Here is a 17638-nt window from a genome sequence, read left to right on the forward strand (position 1 = left end):
CTAAAACTAATTTTTGTTGAAAATTGTAAAATGCCTTTATGAAATTTTAGCCCTTAGCTTTACTGGCTGATTACATAGTTGATACCAATCCTCTGGAGAACTCCTGCCCAAAAGATTGTGTAGGCCTACTAAAAGTTGTTCTTTAAATAAAGCCCTTGTTCGTGTAGCTAAAACTAATTTTTGACAATTTATAATGCCTTTACGAAATTGTAGCCTCTATCTCATGAACTATTATAGGGACCATTGTCTAAAAAGCTTTGCTTTGACAGATTCCTCCGGAGTATCACATTTTTTACTCTCATTAATTTAATTTCAGGCCTTGAATATTAACAGAGGTCACATCCTCTGTAGCCCTAGTCTCGGCCTATGTTCTCCATTAAAAAAGTTCCATAGATTATTAAATTTTCCAATACAAGTGCCTTTTGCAAAATGAAAATGGCATTAAATGACATTTCAGGCCTGTCATTAACATAGAATTGTTTGGTGATTTTACTTTCTTTGGAACAAATAAACCTTCAACCTAAAATTACATACTTGTTTGTGAGAGTTTGTGAAGTTCACTGTATGAAATCTCAAGTCTTAGTATCAAAATAGGCTTGATGCTTTCTTAAAAGGGCAAGGTAGTTCTTTGTAAACATCGCTGGTTCATACTACTATGCAATGAATAGCAATTTGATATGGGAGAAACTACCAAGCATGGTGGGAGCACTATATGCTGGGCCCAATTTCACAAAATATTGCTTGACAAATTTCTTTGCTAAGCAAAAACCGAGTTGGGCACCAGCCACAACAATGCAAACTTATACACTTTCGGTAAACAGTATTGTCCAAGTCCCACACTTCGTGTATCACAACTAATATATAAAATAACAAACCTGTGAGAATTTAGGTTCAATCTGTCATCGGAGTCGGGAGAAAATAACGAGAAAACCCATTCTTGTTTCTGCGCGTTTGCCGTGTCATGACATGTGTTTAAAATAAATCCGTAATTCTCGCTAACGAGAATTTATATTGTTTTAATGTTTTCTCAAAAAGTAAAGCATTCTATGGCACATTATTTCAAGAGAAGTCTTTCACCATTACCTTCTGTAAACCCTGTAAATTATTTGTAAATCTGTGAACTTTTTTTTTTCCTGTACCGAAAGGGTATAATGGCTAATAACCTGTTCCTGCTAAGCAATATTATTCTGTGCTTAGCAAGTCTTAATGCTACTGGTTTTTATGAAATTGGCCCCAGGTATAAACCTTCATAAGGCCACCTCAACAAGTGCAAGTATGAAAAGCGAAACTCTCCTAAAACAAGCTCACAAAATGAAACAGGATACACCATGCTGTTTTAACCCATTATTGATAGTTCGCATTCCCCATATTTAAAAGTGTGAAGTTTGACCATAGGGGGGCAATTCAGGTTAAAGGCAGTGGACACTATTGGTAATTACCTAAAATAATTATTAGCATAACACCTTACTTGGTAACGAGTAATGGGGAGAGGATTATAGTATAAAACATTGTGAGAAACGGCTCCCTCTGAAGTGACGTAGTTTTTGAGAAAAGTAATTTTCCCCGAATTTGATTTTGAGACCTTAAATTTAGAACTTGAGGTCTCGAAATCAAGCATCTGAAAGCACACAACTTCGTGTGACAAGGGTGTTTTTTCTGTCATTATTATTGACGACCAATTGAGTTATCACAGGTTTGTTACGTTCTGCATATGTTAAGATACATCAAGTGAGAAGACTGGTCTTTGACAATTACCAACAGTGTCCAGTGTCTTTAATGCTACTGTTTTTTTATGAAATTGGGCCAAGGTCTAAACCTTCATAGGCCACCTCAACAAGTGCAAGTATGAAAAGCGAAACTCTTCTAAAACAAGCCCACAAAATGAAACAGGATACACCATGCTGTTTTAACCCATTATTGATAGTTCGCATTCCCCATATTTAAAGGTGTGAAGTTTAACCCAGGGGGGCAATTCGGTTATAACCAGGGGTCAGAGACGTTGCCAACACCAGGGTCTGAAACTAAGGCTCCAATTAAGAGGTATGCTGAAATGATGGCATTTGAACCTTTTTGGTAACCCCTGGAGTTTTAGGAAAATGGAAGTAGATCCAAGTACTGTCATCTCTGTACATCTTAAGAAAATAACAGCAATTTATTTTTTTCATCCAGCAGGCATTTAAATGTATCATACAGGATTTGTAAAGCTAACAAACTTGGTGCTCATGTTTTGTGTTATCAACCAAATACATGAAATAACACACCCAAGAAAATTTGAGCTAAATCTGTTGTGCGAGTCGGAGAAAATTGTGAAAACCATGCACAATTTTCAGCATGTAAACACATTGCTATTTTTGTCTTGCAACAACCAAAATCGTCGTTTGCATTTTAAAAAGTTTTTCACGGATACATGGATACAGTTGTCAGGAATACGACTTCAATTCAAAGGGGAACAACCATTTCACAGAAAAAAATGTTTCCAGTAAGCTTTCAGACTAAAACTAAACACTGCTTTTTAACCCTTACCAATTATGTATAAATACAGAAATAATTTCCTTATTAAAACTAGTAAAAAGGGACCAACTCAAAACGATGTCCATCAAACACTTTTAATGATCAAATTTAAATCAAATACATTCCTATGTTTTAAACAAAATTGGTGATATATTTAATAAAGAAACAAAAACTTGTTCGACACAAATATGAAATACATACAGAGTGAAAATACATACAGAGTCCTTCTTTAAAAAATGATGGCTTCTGACTGGTACCCAAAACAGTAGGGCTGGAATGGAAGCTCAGATTGTAGAGCGTCGACACGTTAATCCGGATGTTGAAGTTCCGCACCAGCCAATGTTTCTTTGCTCAAATCCAAACTATTTATAAAAACCTACCCCGTCAGAATTCCACAAGGTTTATTACTTGATGTTTCAAAAAATTATGGTACAAATAAGTCAACATCTTTTACACCAAGTCCACAAACACTTCTCGGAAAGAATGTGTTTTTTATTGATTTTGTTCTTAATTACATCAGGTGATTATACCAAATACTTACACTACATTACCCCTTCTTAATAATCCTTTTGTCGAAAATAAAGAAAACTTTAAAACACTGTACACACTAATGCAAATTCTAGTTCCTTTTTCAATTATTTCACTGTTGAATGTATTTTATCAAGCCATTGCAGTTACCAAATCAAAATCCAACGGCGTATATTCTAAGATTTTTTTTTACGGGGGAACTATGTACATAGACTGGTCCCCTGTCTTGATCTGTAACAGAGTATTGATTTTATAAAAAAAATAAATGTAGATACTGAAGGCAAAATGTAAAGATTGGAAAGTGTCAATTTGGAACTAAGCCTTTTCGGCCGTTTGTAATCACTACAGACATATGGGGATAGGCTGTTGGCAACTGCTATAAAAAGTTAACGCTCATCTACAATATGATTCCCCTACTACCCAATGTCAATTCTACTGATCCATTGCACAATGTACAGTGAAACACAATCCTTTCCTGTCCACTATTTTGTGAGTCAGAATGCAGAGCTGCCAACATCCAGCGACATTTGCATCGACACAATCGAGAAGATATTTAGAATTGCATTAAAGTTTATGAAAAGACTCCAAAGATTGGTTAATTTCCAGGAAATTTTCTGCAGAAACAGGGAGAACTGGAAGCTCTGCAAAATGAAAAGACTTTCAAAATGGCGGTAAAATGTAGATGCACATTATGCGGAGGTGCGTTCCACGTTGTGCAAAGAGTCAATAATCTAAACCATAGTGTTGGCTAGAGGGGTGTTTTTTAAACAACCTGTTTTATCTGTCATTACCTCTTAATGTATTGTAAATGAGCAATTTAATCACCCAGTTTTAAAATTTCTAGCAGATTTAGACGCCCTTTAACCAAATCCTAGCTAAAACCTTATCCTAATATAAAAAGATCTACACAAATGTGATCTTGGTTCTGGCATTGTTGACCTGCCAGACGTTCAGTTCTTCATACGCGTCCAGAGCTTCCTCAAACTGGTCGTTAGTGAAGCCCTTAGCGAGGCACGACTGTCTGGCATCGGCAAATTTGACGCTCTGCCGGCCGGACACCATCTCACGAATGATACTGAACACAACATCTTCAGAGCGTTGTTTCCTGTGAAAATTAGTAAGAAAAGTTGCACAACTTTTAAGTCTTGGAGTGGTCTAGTGGGTAAAGACATCTGAAACCTAGAGGTCGTGGGTTCGAACTCCCTTCACAGTGGCCTTTGGAAATTTTGCTGCATGACCCGGAAAACACTGAGTAAAGGCGCTTTAAAACACACAGAAGTGCAGGTGTAAAACACAAACATGAGACAAATCATTGGAAAGATGTTTTAAAAGTACAACATAATGATCCACACAAATATGCCTTGAAATTGTGTGGTTTTCCTTCTACCTTGTAAACTAACGCGGTCCGCCACTTAGTAGGACCAATTTTTTGACTCCACAAAATGGCAGGCCAGGTTAGTTCACAAGGTAAAAGAAAAACCACTACATTTTGAGGCACATTTGTGTGGACCATTATGTTATACTTTTAAAACATCTTTTAATCTGTTTCCATTTCAAAACAAACGCTATCAAGTGCTTTTTCTAGCCCCAAAGCGCCCAATCCAGGGCAATGCTTCCCTTTAGCATAAAGCGAGACCTACCTTCCAGTCGTCTCTTGGTGGCCATGGAGCGATTCTTTAGACATCTCCATCAGTCTCATGGCTTCATTCACGTCTTCCTTCTCAACGACATCAACCAACCTCAAACGAGCCTGAAAAAAAAAAATAGGAAGAAAAACGATAAGCTAAGCACACCAATTTTACTTCCCACTAAAAAACTTGACTATCAGCCAAACACTTTGAAGGGAAAGGCTTCAGCTAAAAGCAACATGGGGGATTTTTCTTTCATCATGTTCTTGCAACTTCGATGACCAATTGAGCCCAAATAATTTTCACAGGTTTGATATTGTATGCATGTGTTTGGAGACACCAAGTGAGGATACCAGTCTTGACAATTACCAAACGTGCACCAAGGGTGGATAATGGTCTTTGACAATTACCAAAAGTATACCCCGCCTTTAACTGATCAGTTGATTAAAAAACTTTCAAACAGCACTCAAACAAAACTAAATGTTAGAAACAGCAACAAAATTGTAGAACTCACAAGAGCAGTGGACAGCCGAAGAATTGCAAGTAGTGTCCTCGCTGATGTGAACGTCGTATCCTTACTCCCTCGTGCCTCTTTGCGCATTTCCACATACGCTCCGGTGATGTAGTCCGTCAAACTCTCCGGGATCACTGGAATCTTTGTCTGACAGAGAGCAATGTAACGTCTGCACAAAGGAAACAATTTAGCAAATATTAAAGGGACACATTGCCTTGGATCGGTCGAGTTGGTCTTTGAAAAGCGTTTGTAACCTTTTTTTTATAAAATGCATATGGGTAGAAAGATGATATAAAAGTAGAATACAATGATCCACACAAACATGCCTCGAAATTGCGTGGTTTTCCTTTTACCTCGTCGACTAACACGTCGGCCATTTATGGGGGTCAAAATTTTGACTCCCATAAATGGCTGACCGTGTTAGTTCGCACAGTAGAAGAAAAACCACGCAATTTCGAGGCAAACTTGTGTGGATTATTGTATTCTACTTTTAAAACATCTTTCCAACCATATGCATTATATAAAAAACGGTTACAAACGCTTTTGTTTTGACCAACTCGTCCGTTCCAAGGCAACGTGTTCCTTTAAGTTCATGAGAAGTTAACCCTCCTACTATTGGTACCATTTTCAACCCGATTGACAACCTCTTAGAACTATTCAATTGCATTGGTTGTGTACCATGGTACAACTTTGAACAGAACTATATGTGCATAAGTCTGTGTGGGTATCACCACACGATATCACTGTGCAGGCTGGCATAGTTTATCCATCTTTAAAAACCACAGTGGATGATATTGAATAGTCAGACAGTAGGAGGGCTAACTACTGTCTACATGCATTTACCAAATTCTGTCATATTGCAGGCTGGGATCAAAACCATAGTGAATAACAATGAATGGACGGACAGTAGGAAGGGTTGACCGAGTATCGTGTAGATGCATTTACCACATGATGTCACGTTGCAGGTTTACATAGTTCATTTATCATTCAAAACTACTGTGGACAATATCGATTGGTCAGACAGTAGGAGTGTTGACTGTGTCCTATTTAGAGTCATCTACCAAATTCTAATATTGCAGGCGGGCATAGATGAGTGGACTGACTGTAGGAGGGTTTTGATTAAACACTAATTGTTTTAATCCACTGAACTTACCGCATGAGGTTCATGTTGAGTGGAGTAAACTGCATCGGGGGTTGGGTGCTGTGCTGATGTACATAGGTGATGTGCTGAGCGAGTCTGTAGAAATACAATTAAGACCAACATTTAAGTTAATAACAAGAAGTCACCTCGACCTACTAAGCCAAAGTAGTAGTCCCGGCTGATTTCCTAACTTCCAGGTGGTACTTTTAAGTAAGCAGGACGGTTCTTTCCACCATGAAGCCTTTCTCAGGCATCTGATGGAAGCATACAATTCTAAGCAACAAGGGTGTTTTTTCTTTCATTATTCTCTTGCATTTTCAACGACCAACCGAGTCCAAATTTTCACAGACTATTTTAAGCATATGTTGGGATACACCAAGTGAGAATACTGGTCTTTGACAATTGCCAAAAGTGTCCAGTCACCGATTTCACCAAACTCATCCTTACTTAGGACTCATTTAAGGACTTTGGACGAGTTAAGTTCCATATCCATAGACGTTAGGATGCATTGAACACATCCTAAGTTAGGGCGAGTTACTTGTTCTAACGAACTCCCAATGAAAAAAAAAAGAGGAAAATTTTCAAAGGCACAACTTAAGTGCGGAGCGTGGCAGCCGAAACGCCACAGGACCTGAGACCCACAATGGTACCCTAGAAAATGTTGAGGTTTATTATGCTCTTAGGTGCATTGTTAGCATGTACTAGGCTTATTTTACAGGATTGTAGTTGTACACTGTTGTTGCCAGGCATTTTTTTTTTCACGTAAAAAAAAAAACAACAAACAAAAACGCGGAATTCCGCAGAAACGCGGAAGAGTTTCATGCCTGGTGTATTGTGAAATCGGCTGCTGTGCCGATAAGTAATGTAACAAACCTGAGATCATTTTCTCTGTCTGGTCTGTCCTGAATGAGCCAGAGCAGATCGAAACGTGACAGCAGAGCGGCAGGCAGCTGGATGTTGTGCTCGATGGATTTCTTGGGGTTGTATCTTCCGTAGGCCGGGTTAGCAGCGGCCAGGATGGAGACACGAGCATTCAATGATGTCATTATTCCAGCCTGTTAACCAAAAAAAAAATCCAAAACATCTTCAGAAAATTGAGAGCTTAGAATTGAGCAGCTCGGTTGATTGTCTGTGCAAGGAAATTTGACCAAAGAACATAACGTCCGTCGATATCGGTTTTTTCCCATAACCGATATATCGAAAATTAAATATCGAGTATACTCGATATATCGAGTATTTCCCGCGCGCAAGATGAAGCCAAAAAACAGCACTTGGTATACTCATGTTTGTAGTTGAAAAATCTCAAATTGCGTAGTCCCGCGCCCCGATTTTTTCTGGTTTTACAACAAAGTATGATCACCGCTACCGCTGGCTTGGCCAATCGGTGAACGCTCACCACAATTCTCGATTCGTGATTGGCCATGATTGACCGTCTCAAAATGACACAGAGCCTTTGTGAGTTGCGTGACCCGCCGACATTAAGGTGTCAGTTGCCTATGCATTGACGTAGAAGTGTCAATCAAGTTGTCCGACGGGCACGCGGGCGGGCGGATTTGAGTTGAGATCTTCTGTAGGATGTGGAAAAAAAAATTGGTGCAACAGGCCCGCTGTTGTGGAGAGTGAAGTGTATTAGGGGAGCGCGGCGCTTCAAACTTTGTCAACACTAAATGAATTAGTTACTAAACTTTTTGAGAGTCTAATGCCCTTCAAAATAACGACAATTCACGGCAATATTGTTAGATACATAACAAATGTCCGCTGGTATGTTACACTACCTTTACGGTTGAAAATGGTTGAGATAATCATCCAAAAAAATCACGAGAAAGTCCCGCAAAACACAGACCTACCACTCCGCGCTCACAATATACAACGCAAGCAGCATGATGCAGTCACATAGTCTCCAATAAAGGCTTGTAGCACTTAGCATTCTATAGTAAAGGCATTAAAATTGAATGCGAGAAAGCCCTCTATTGTCGAAATAACGCAGTGCATCACGCGATACCGCCTTGAAAAAAGACTGCACGTGTCTGTGCATGCTTGGGCAAACGGGTTTTCCCCCCGAATTGCAATAACCACACACGCTGGTGTGCACGCTTAAACCGTACAACAGCAAAGTCTTCGCTGGTACGCACGCAATAGCCGCCGACAGCGTGGTCTGCGAAGCATATAGTTCCTCGGAAGTGTAAGCTTGTTTACGAAAACAACAACGTGTAGGCTTTATTTGACCAAAATGACGCCATTATGATACCTTGGATTGATAGAAAGATTATTTTACTGTATAACGTAAGATTGTTTTCTTCCTTGTTTTGTTACGTCTTGTTGATTCGGGGAAGTTTTTGCGGGGTATTTTTGCAAACCAGCGGTGGTTTCTTGTGAGGTTTTACCTTGCGCTCGCCGCGGAGTTGTGAACTTCTGCGACGGGCCAGCGGCTGATGGCGAAAACACAAAGAACAAGCAGACATACTTGGTTGTAAAACGTATTTTATTTAATAGAGCAACTCGAAATGATGAAACTACATAAAGACGACGGCTTTTCTAATACTCAAACACAGATTTCTTTTAAATAATCGGACACTCTTTTGGTATTTTCGATATCATTTAGGAACATCGAATTTTTTAAAACATCGAAATTTTTCGATATATCGAAAATCCGATATTACGATATGATTAAAAAAGTGACATCGGCGATTTCGATGTCAAAAAAATATCGAGTTTTTGAGTATTTTCGATATATCGACGGACGTTAAAAGAACACCTATCCCAAGGGACTTGCACTGGCTACCAATTAAGACACAAATTCAATACAAGATCATGCTGCAGCTGCTCATGTACCAATGTCTGAATTCCTGTGGTCTAGCATACTTGACCAACCTACTGACCTTACATAAAAAATCTCACAACTTTCGCCCCAGTTCTGCATTACTCATTCCAAGAAACCAATACAGTTGCAGTAACCACGCCTTTTCTGTTGCGGCCCCAAGGATATGGAACAGTCTTCCTAACATCAGACAATCTCCTACAATACAGATTTTTATGATGTCACTCAAATCTCAGCCATATACAACAGCTTACTGTACAGCCCCATGAGCAATGACCATTGGAGTATGGCCCCATATAAATGTTACAACTGATTGACTGATTGATTCATAAGTTGGACTGACCTTTGCGATTGAGATGGTCTGCTGCTCCATGACCTCGTGGATGGCTGTCCGATCCGTCTCGTTCATCTTATCAAACTCGTCGATACAGCAGACGCCTTGGTCAGCGAGCACCAGGGCCCCGCCCTCCAGCACCATCTCATTTGTGATGGGATCCTTCATGACGGCGGCGGTGAGGCCGACACCCGATGAGCCACGCCCTGTTGTGTACTGACCTAAAGATTGGTTTCAAAACAACAGAATTGTAGAGATCGAGGCTAACGGCAAAAGTTTTCCCCCGTCCACCATTAAAGACTGGAATGTTTTGCCCAACAATGTCATTTCAAGCAAATCACTTGACAAATTTAAGGAAAATCTCACCAAATATCTCAAAAATAAAGCCATCCAATCCATACATTGTGGTATGAAATTAAACAGAATTCTGAGGTATATATAAGATATTTTCTGATTTTATGAGTCAGATCACCGGATCATCGTTTCACATAAATCCATAACCAAAAAAAAAAAAACTTTTTAACTAGATTATAATAACCTAATGCCAAGTGCACATCCATGAAATCAGATGGCCGATTTCAATATTGGGCAGTGCAGATGTAAACAATGAAAACATGGTTCATAAACGCAATAATTTTGGGCTCTTACTTCTTGGCGCCAGTCTGTCAATGAATCCCAAGAGCTGAGATTTGGCCACACCAGGATCACCCATCAGACAAATATTGATGGTTCCTGAAGATAATAAAAACATAAAATAAAACATGCAGAGTCAGCTAATGAGTCTAATAGGCATAATACAGGGTTTGAATTTGGGATTTTTTTTACTGGACCACAAATGTTTGTAAAATTGACCAGAATCAAAATGAGAAGAAAAAAAACAGATTCCTGACAAAATGCATTTCAATACAGTAAGACATCTGGGTAGTTTTCAGACTCAAAGCCAACATTTGAACATAATTTTGTCAACATAGGAATAAAGTAAAACTTGTATGGATTTTGTACAATTTCTGTTGTATATTTTGGATCTCATGCCAAATGGAGTTTATTAATCAAGAGTGGTCTCCATAGTAACCAATTGGCAAAAAGAAACATTTATTTCTTGATTTTGCTTCCTTACCTCTGATTTTCATTCCTTTAGGGTTGCGATTGACTCCACCAACAAGCAAGAGCAATAGAGCTTTCTTCACATCTTCATGGCCATAGATCTCTGGTGCAATGGAAGATGCCAGCTTCTCGTAGAAATCCTCCTCTGTAGTAAAGAAAAAATTACAGTCAAGTGTCTTGCTCAAGAACACAGGTGTCATGACCGGGACTCAAAACCTACACTGTGCTAAACCAATTGGCCATTGTACTCTACGAACCAGTGCTGCTGTTAACTAGAGGATAATAATAATAACAAATTCTTATATATAGCGCATTTCACAATAACCGTCTCAATGCGCTTTACATTAGTTCCCTGGTCATTGGGGCAACAACATTCCTTTCTAAACGTGTTCTCAGCTCCCTAGGGAGTATACAGTTTCGAGCCGCCGTGGCGCCCCGAAGGCTTTTTCGTTCACAATATCAACCTCTACCCTCGCAGGTACCCATTTATACCCCTGGGTGAAGAGAAGCAAGTATAGTAAAGTATCTTGCTCAAGGACACAAGTGTCACGACCGGGATTCGAACCCACAATCCGGTGTTTTAACCACCAGAACTTGAGTTCGATGCTCTTAACCACTCGGCCATGACACTACCATGAATTGTGGTACCGAGTTTTGGTACCGAGTTTTTTTAAATGTACTATTCAATTTTAATTTTTTCCTCCATACTCACCAGCAATTTGTTGTATTTCTTCCTCAGTTAGTTCCTTTAAGCTCATCTCCTCTTCTGCCGACTTGTTCATCTTCATAATGCTCTAAAAAACCAAGAAAGAAATTTTAAAAAAGTGCTGAGTGACAACTTAATCCAGTGTTCGACCTTAACGGTGGTCCGCTGGCCAAATGCCAGTGGAAACCGCGGCGGACCAGCTGAAACACCTTGCCAAGTGGTCCGGCTGAGTTAAGGGCAGCCCCTGTTAATCTAGTATAACGATGAATAGTTAACTATACTTTGAGATGTGCTGGAAAGCAGTTTGGGAACAATGACTAAAAAATATGTTTGGTCTAAAGGCAGGCTACATTTTGTACAAAATTTACCCAAAATAATTCACAACTTCCTAAACAGTTACTTCCAAAGAATACAACGTAAAAGAAGGAAAATTACAGAAAAACACTGAAAAACCAGGATTTGTCTATGAAAATTGTTTCCCACCATTTGCTAGGAATATTGTCAGTGTATACTTAATGAACTAACAGGGTTGTAGGGTATTTATTTATCACTTACATGAGCTTCCATGTATGTCTCCGACAGTAGTCCTTGGGACATCTGCCTGAACCCAACCCTCAACATGGGAAGAAATATCTGGTCATCGGTTAAGATCAATAATACAAGTCTTTTCCTTTTTTTCTGGACACCTTTGGTAATTGTCAAAGACCAGTCTTCTCACTTGGTGTATCTCAACATAGGCACAAAACAACAAACCTGTGAAAATTTGAACTCAATTGGTCGTCGAAGTTGCGTGATAATAATGGAAGAAAAAACACCCTTGTCACACAAAGTTGTGTGCTTTCAGATGCTTGATTTCGGGACCTCAAAATCTAATTCCGAGGTCTCGAAATCAAATTCATATATTTAAGTGGAAAATTACTTCTTTCTCGAAAACTACGTTACTTCAGAAGGAGCCGTTTCTCACAATGTTTTATACTACCAACAGCTCTCCATTGCTCGTTACCAAGTAAGTTTTTATGCCAATAATTATTTTGAGTAATTACCAATAGTGTCCACAGCCTTTAATTCTGATCAAGCCTTTTGAATGAGGCTCAACTACTTTAACCTTTAAACAGTCTGACCATTCATACCGTGGTTTTGAGTGATAGATAAACTATGTCAGCCTGCAATATGATATCATGTGGTAAATGCCTCTACACAGTACACAGTCAACCCTCCTACTGTCTGACCACTCAAAATCATCCACTGTGGTTATGAACGACAAATGACTAGTTTGCAATATGATATCATGTGGTGAATGTATCTACACAGCGTACAGTCAACCCTCCTACTGTCTAACCATTAATAAATGCACTATGCCAGCCCACAATACGATCCAATGTAGCAAATGCATCTACACAAAACAGTCAACCCCCAACCGTGTGCCCCAATCAAAACCATCCAACACATTTTCAAATGATGGATAAACTTCGACAGCAACCAATTTCACCAATCATCAGTTGCACACAAAAAGGATACCCCAGTGACTCCAATGTGATCCCCAGGCTGACTGCAGCGTGTGGTTTCACCCCTGGAGTAGATGGTCATACTCCGGGGGATGTGACCGACCGGAACCTGGTCGCTGTGCTCCTGAATCTTGATCTCCTGAAACTTGATGAACTTTGACCCACGGGTCTGAAGATAGAGACGGCCTCCGGATCTGGAAAACGAAATCAAACAAACATGTAAGTCCGAGTCCTACTCAATTTAAGATACAACATTAATTCAGCCTAAAGCCCGGTTCATACTTCCTGCGAATGCGAAGCGAATTTGACGTGAATTTGACGTCACAACCTCCTTTTGCAACAATATTCGCAAGTGAGTTGAGCAGAGTTGAACAGCTGCGAATTATTCGTTGCGAATTTGTGACGTCAACATTTGTATCGCACTCGCATTCGCAGGAAGTATGAACCGGGCTTTAAATTGTGTGAATGCAACATATGGTAAACATGACGAGTTACAAATATTTATGTGGTGAATGCATTACACAGTACTACACAAGCCCTCATAATAACCATAGGCACCCACAGTAATTGCCATGATGCCCTTTGCTTTTGCTGTGGTGCCCTTTGCAAAGTTCCGATACAAGATGAAAATTTGTGCTGTGCCCCTTCAAGAACGCATTTCAAGGCCTGCAGTACACAGCCAACCCTCCTACTCTCTGACCATTCAATTTCATCCACTGTGGTTTTGAATGACAATGTCAGCCTACATCAGTACGATATCATGCATATACATAGCAAACACACAGTTCTTTGCACAGTTGTCCCACCATACACAACCCATGCAGTTGAATGGTTCCTAGGTTGGTCAACTCGCTGGAAAATTGTACCAATAGTAGGAGGGTTAATTATGTTGTCTGTAAGTACTTACTTGTTAGCTTGGCAGGCCTGGCTAGGGCACATCAACAGTGGCATGAATGTTGGTGAACCAATCTAAACAAAAATTGATCATGACAAAGAAATTAATCAAAGATACATTATTACAAAATCCATATGAACCAGGCTACATTATGCACCAAAATTGAAGCCATTACAAAAATGGCGGGTTTTATTTTTTTTCATGTGGGCCCCTTCTATATACCCTCCATGTGGCAACCTCTATTGTCAATCACCCACCCCGAAACATACTGAGGACTTACTGGTTGATAGGTTTCAGCACCGCACTGGTCGCATGTGTACGTTGCCACGGTCATCATGGGCTTGACTTCCGTACAGCGAGTCACGATGCCGCGAACAGCCACCAACTTGCCGATCTTCTCCGCTTTGACATCGCGGATAGACAGCGGCTTCTGTGTGCTTGGTGTCTTGAAGTAGATCTCACTGAAATTACAATTTTAAAAGGTGCGAGTTTACTGTCTCCTCAAGTGGGTTTTGTGGGAGTTGGTCGTGATGGGCATCTTGATGGAGTATTTCATAAGGTACAGAGGGCGTTTCTCCTTTGTCAAGACATTTAATTCTGAAGTGGCAGAGAGATCAAGAACAAAATCCGGTCGGATCGCAAGCCTGAATTACAATCCAAATTTCTAAATGCCAGAGATTTCTAAACAGAAAAAATACTTCAGACAAATACTTACAATCTGCGGATCAGCTCCGGTGGGAATTGATTCCTTGGGTCTCGAACCTCACCGGGGTTCGGACCTCGGAGTCGTTGCTCCATCAACAGTCTGTGCTCAATGTAAACATCCAACGCATCTTTCTGTATGACCTAAATACACACAAAAACAGATGCTCTTCATCAATGATGCAAAAAGTACCAAGGGGTTGATTTCACAAAGAGTTAGGACTAGTCCTAACTTAGGACTAGTCCTAGGAGTCATACAAATTGCATGGGTAGTCCTAAGTTAGGATGAGTAACTGGTCCTAACTTGAGACAAGACTACTCCTAACTCTTTGTGAAATCCGCCCCAGATCCTTTAAAGTAGAGTACGTCCTTCGCAACAGTCGCAGCCACAGCTGTAGCTGCCAATTCCAATAAGGCAGCTTTTTCCACTGAATTTTAAAAGTCTGAAACTTCTCAAGTCTGAGCATCAAAACACCGACTAGTCCCACTGTCGGCTACAATCTGAAAAAAAAAAAAGGCTTTACAAATTGTTTTAATTACCTCTTTTTCTCTGTAGTCTGGGAGTAGATCATAGACAGCATCGGCAAAGAGATTAGTGTAACGTCGAGCATTCTCAATGATGGACTCCGCTAAATCAGGATCAATCTCGTTTACATCATCTAAATCTATCGTCAAGGCAACCTGCTCACGATGTGCAATAGCTACCTACATTTGGGAAAAAAGGGTAATATTTCTCAGTGTTCACGAGTCATACAGCAGTAATCTGTATAATGAAATAACAGTGTTCCAAGGTTTTGCAAACATTAGGGGCCCAATGCCAATTTTGTGCAATGTCGAGGCCTCTATGCTTCATTTTGAAAGGGCAAAGGCACCAAGGCATTTCTTCTTTGGTAAAGGGCACCCTATGAGAACATTCTTAATTTCTACCTTCATGAGCATTTTAAGGGCACCAAGGCAATGACCAAGGAACGTGGAGGCAATTGCCTTTGTTGCCTCTGTGATGTTGTCTGCCGCTATTATGAAGTTTTGTATTAAGTCAGTTGAGGTATTTAGATTGCCTGAAAATCGCCTCTTAAAGACACTGTCAAAGACCAGTCTTCTCACTAGGTGTATCTCAACATGCATAAAATAACAAACCTGTGAAAATTTGAGCTCAATTGGTCGTCGAAGTTGCGAGAAAATAATGAAAGAAAAAACACCCTTGTCACACGAAGTTGTGTGCGTTCAGATGCTTGATTTCGGAACCTCAAATTCTAAATCTGAGGTCTTGAAATCAAATTTGAGGAAAATTACTTCTTTCTCGAAAACTATGTCACTTCAGATGGAGCCGTTTCTCACAATGTTTTATACCATCAACCTCTCCCCATTACTCGTCACCAAGTAAGGTTTTATGCAACCAATTATTTTGAGTAATTACCAATAGTGTCCACTGCTTTTAATATTTCTTAAAAGCACTCTTATTTTAGTAAAATTCAGAGACTTGGTCACAGGCCAAGCAGTAAAACAGTAAAAGGTGAAATAGTGCAACCAACGGCAGGTTTCTATAATCTGCTAAAAGTTTTGGTAATTTCAAGCTACTTTAGGTAATTTAGCAGGACCAGGGAAACAATAGTTGAACTAGCTGGCTTACAAAACATTCCAATACTTTCTAAGCTGAGGCGAGAGAGTCGCTGAAACAAAATATGAAATTTATGCAAATACTAAGACTGAGCGTACTCCTAGAAATATAAGATTAAGTCTGCTATTGTCTCTTACTTAACTTAGTGGAGACGATAGCAAAACGAACCTCAAAGAACGATGAGGTTTGTTTCGCTATCGTCTCCACTAAGAGACGATAGCCGAACGAACCTCAGAGTTCTAGGAGTAGACTGAGTCTGAGCATATTTTGTACAAAACAAATTTATTGCTAGTTTTTTAACAACTCCAATCTTTACCCTCGTCTTACCAGTTGCCTTGCGTACTTGAAATTCTTGGAACCCTCATCATCTTGTTGAACAAAGTCTGTGAGGAAACCTCTGCATTTCTCTGTAAAATAAAAAAAGAATGAAACAAATATTTTTGACTTCTTACACATTTAATGACGTAAATTATGCCGAATTCAAATTGTGATTAATTCTGTGGCCGAGTTTCCAAAGTTTTGAAAAGCTGGAAAAGTAAAGCTGTAAACTTTCTGTATTTTATAGGCCCTAATCCTGCCACCACTTTTTCACTCATAATTTGCAAAAAAGAATCTTACTAGTCAAAAAGACACAATCTTAGTAAATTAGAATGATACTATTTTTTGTTCTAACAAATGAAAAAGTGGTGGCAGGGTACATAATTTGTTTTGTTTTAACGTTAAACAAAAAAGCCTACAGCAACAATTTCTATTGAAAGTTTGTGACTCAACTTGTTTAGTAAAACAACGATGAAACAATAACTTTTTAAGAAAGTTTATTTGAAAAACGAAAAAGGCTAATTTAATAAATAAACCAAAATAGAAGTGACATTTCTAAAGAAAGTAATCATGTTTTATTTTAACAATGAACTTATCATCAATGGGAATGAACAAGACTACAGACTGTAAACAAAAACCATACAGGTAAACAATAAATTTAAATGAACAGTGTCAGCAGTGAGGACCACACGACAGTTGTTTTAAAATTTTGAAAAAGCAACAACAAATAAAACCAAATTCCTTCACGTTTTTGGCCCCTAAATGAGGGGTAAATAACCATTCTTACATACCTTTCTCAGCTACATAGTCCTTGGCAGGCATCTTGCTTTAAAAAAAGACAAACCTTACAAGGAAAAGTGGAATATTCAGAGCACAAGTAAGACAATTTTCTGGATTCTGAACTATTGTTCGCTGCACACAAATTTGCTGTCAACAAAACAAACGTGGCGCGAAACGTAGTCACGTGGTAAATTAAATGCCCGACCCGCGAGATCGCTGGTAAACATTGTTCTGTGCACCAGATATAGGGTGAGATCGCGGGTACCAGTATTTCACTTGGCATTGTGAAAAGAAAGTCTTGTTTGCGGTCGGCTGCTTGTTATATTTTTGTTTAAAGGTATTATTATGTGGAGTTTTAAAAACTCTACACCTCCATGATATAACCATTAATCGTAAAATATTGTCCTACATACTGTATACTGCCGAACTTCGTGTGTCTATGATATCCCAATAAAAATCACTGACAAATTATGTTTGTGTTTTCATGGAAACTGCATCAATAATGGGAGGGGGAGCACACGTCAGTTAGGGGTTGA

At 39.3% G+C, this 17638-nt stretch overlaps 1 protein-coding gene across 1 annotated transcript; it reads right to left on the bottom strand.

Moving 5' to 3' along the window:
* Positions 1–2592: 2592 nt before the first annotated feature.
* LOC139945339 (DNA replication licensing factor mcm7-B-like) lies at positions 2593–17294 on the bottom strand. The gene is made up of 17 exons (XM_071942689.1): positions 17114–17294; positions 16332–16411; positions 14927–15091; positions 14400–14530; positions 13965–14145; positions 13697–13758; positions 12803–12983; positions 11840–11917; positions 11291–11372; positions 10592–10723; positions 10123–10206; positions 9484–9695; positions 7196–7377; positions 6335–6418; positions 5182–5350; positions 4680–4789; positions 2593–4144 (listed from the first exon to the last, which is right to left on the bottom strand). The coding sequence occupies exons 1-17, from the start codon at positions 17142–17144 to the stop codon at positions 3943–3945; spliced, it is 2166 nt and encodes a 721-aa protein (XP_071798790.1). The 5' UTR covers positions 17145–17294; the 3' UTR covers positions 2593–3942.
* Positions 17295–17638: the final 344 nt, after the last annotated feature.

The sequence above is a fragment of the Asterias amurensis genome, chromosome 12 (genome assembly GCF_032118995.1).
Source record: "Asterias amurensis chromosome 12, ASM3211899v1".
NCBI classification, from domain to species: domain Eukaryota; kingdom Metazoa; phylum Echinodermata; class Asteroidea; order Forcipulatida; family Asteriidae; genus Asterias; species Asterias amurensis.

Bases quoted from the DNA above. Each gene is read 5' to 3' on its own strand.
- LOC139945339 (XM_071942689.1), bottom strand. From the start codon at position 17,144: ATGCCTGCCAAGGACTATGTAGCTGAGAAAG. The intron at 14,146-14,399 runs GTAAGTATTTGT...TTGTAATTTCAG, and splicing joins CCGGAGCTGATCCGCAGATT to TGAGATCTACTTCAAGACAC. The intron at 9,696-10,122 runs GTAAGAGCCCAA...ACCAATCTTTAG, and splicing joins TGACAGACTGGCGCCAAGAA to GTCAGTACACAACAGGGCGT.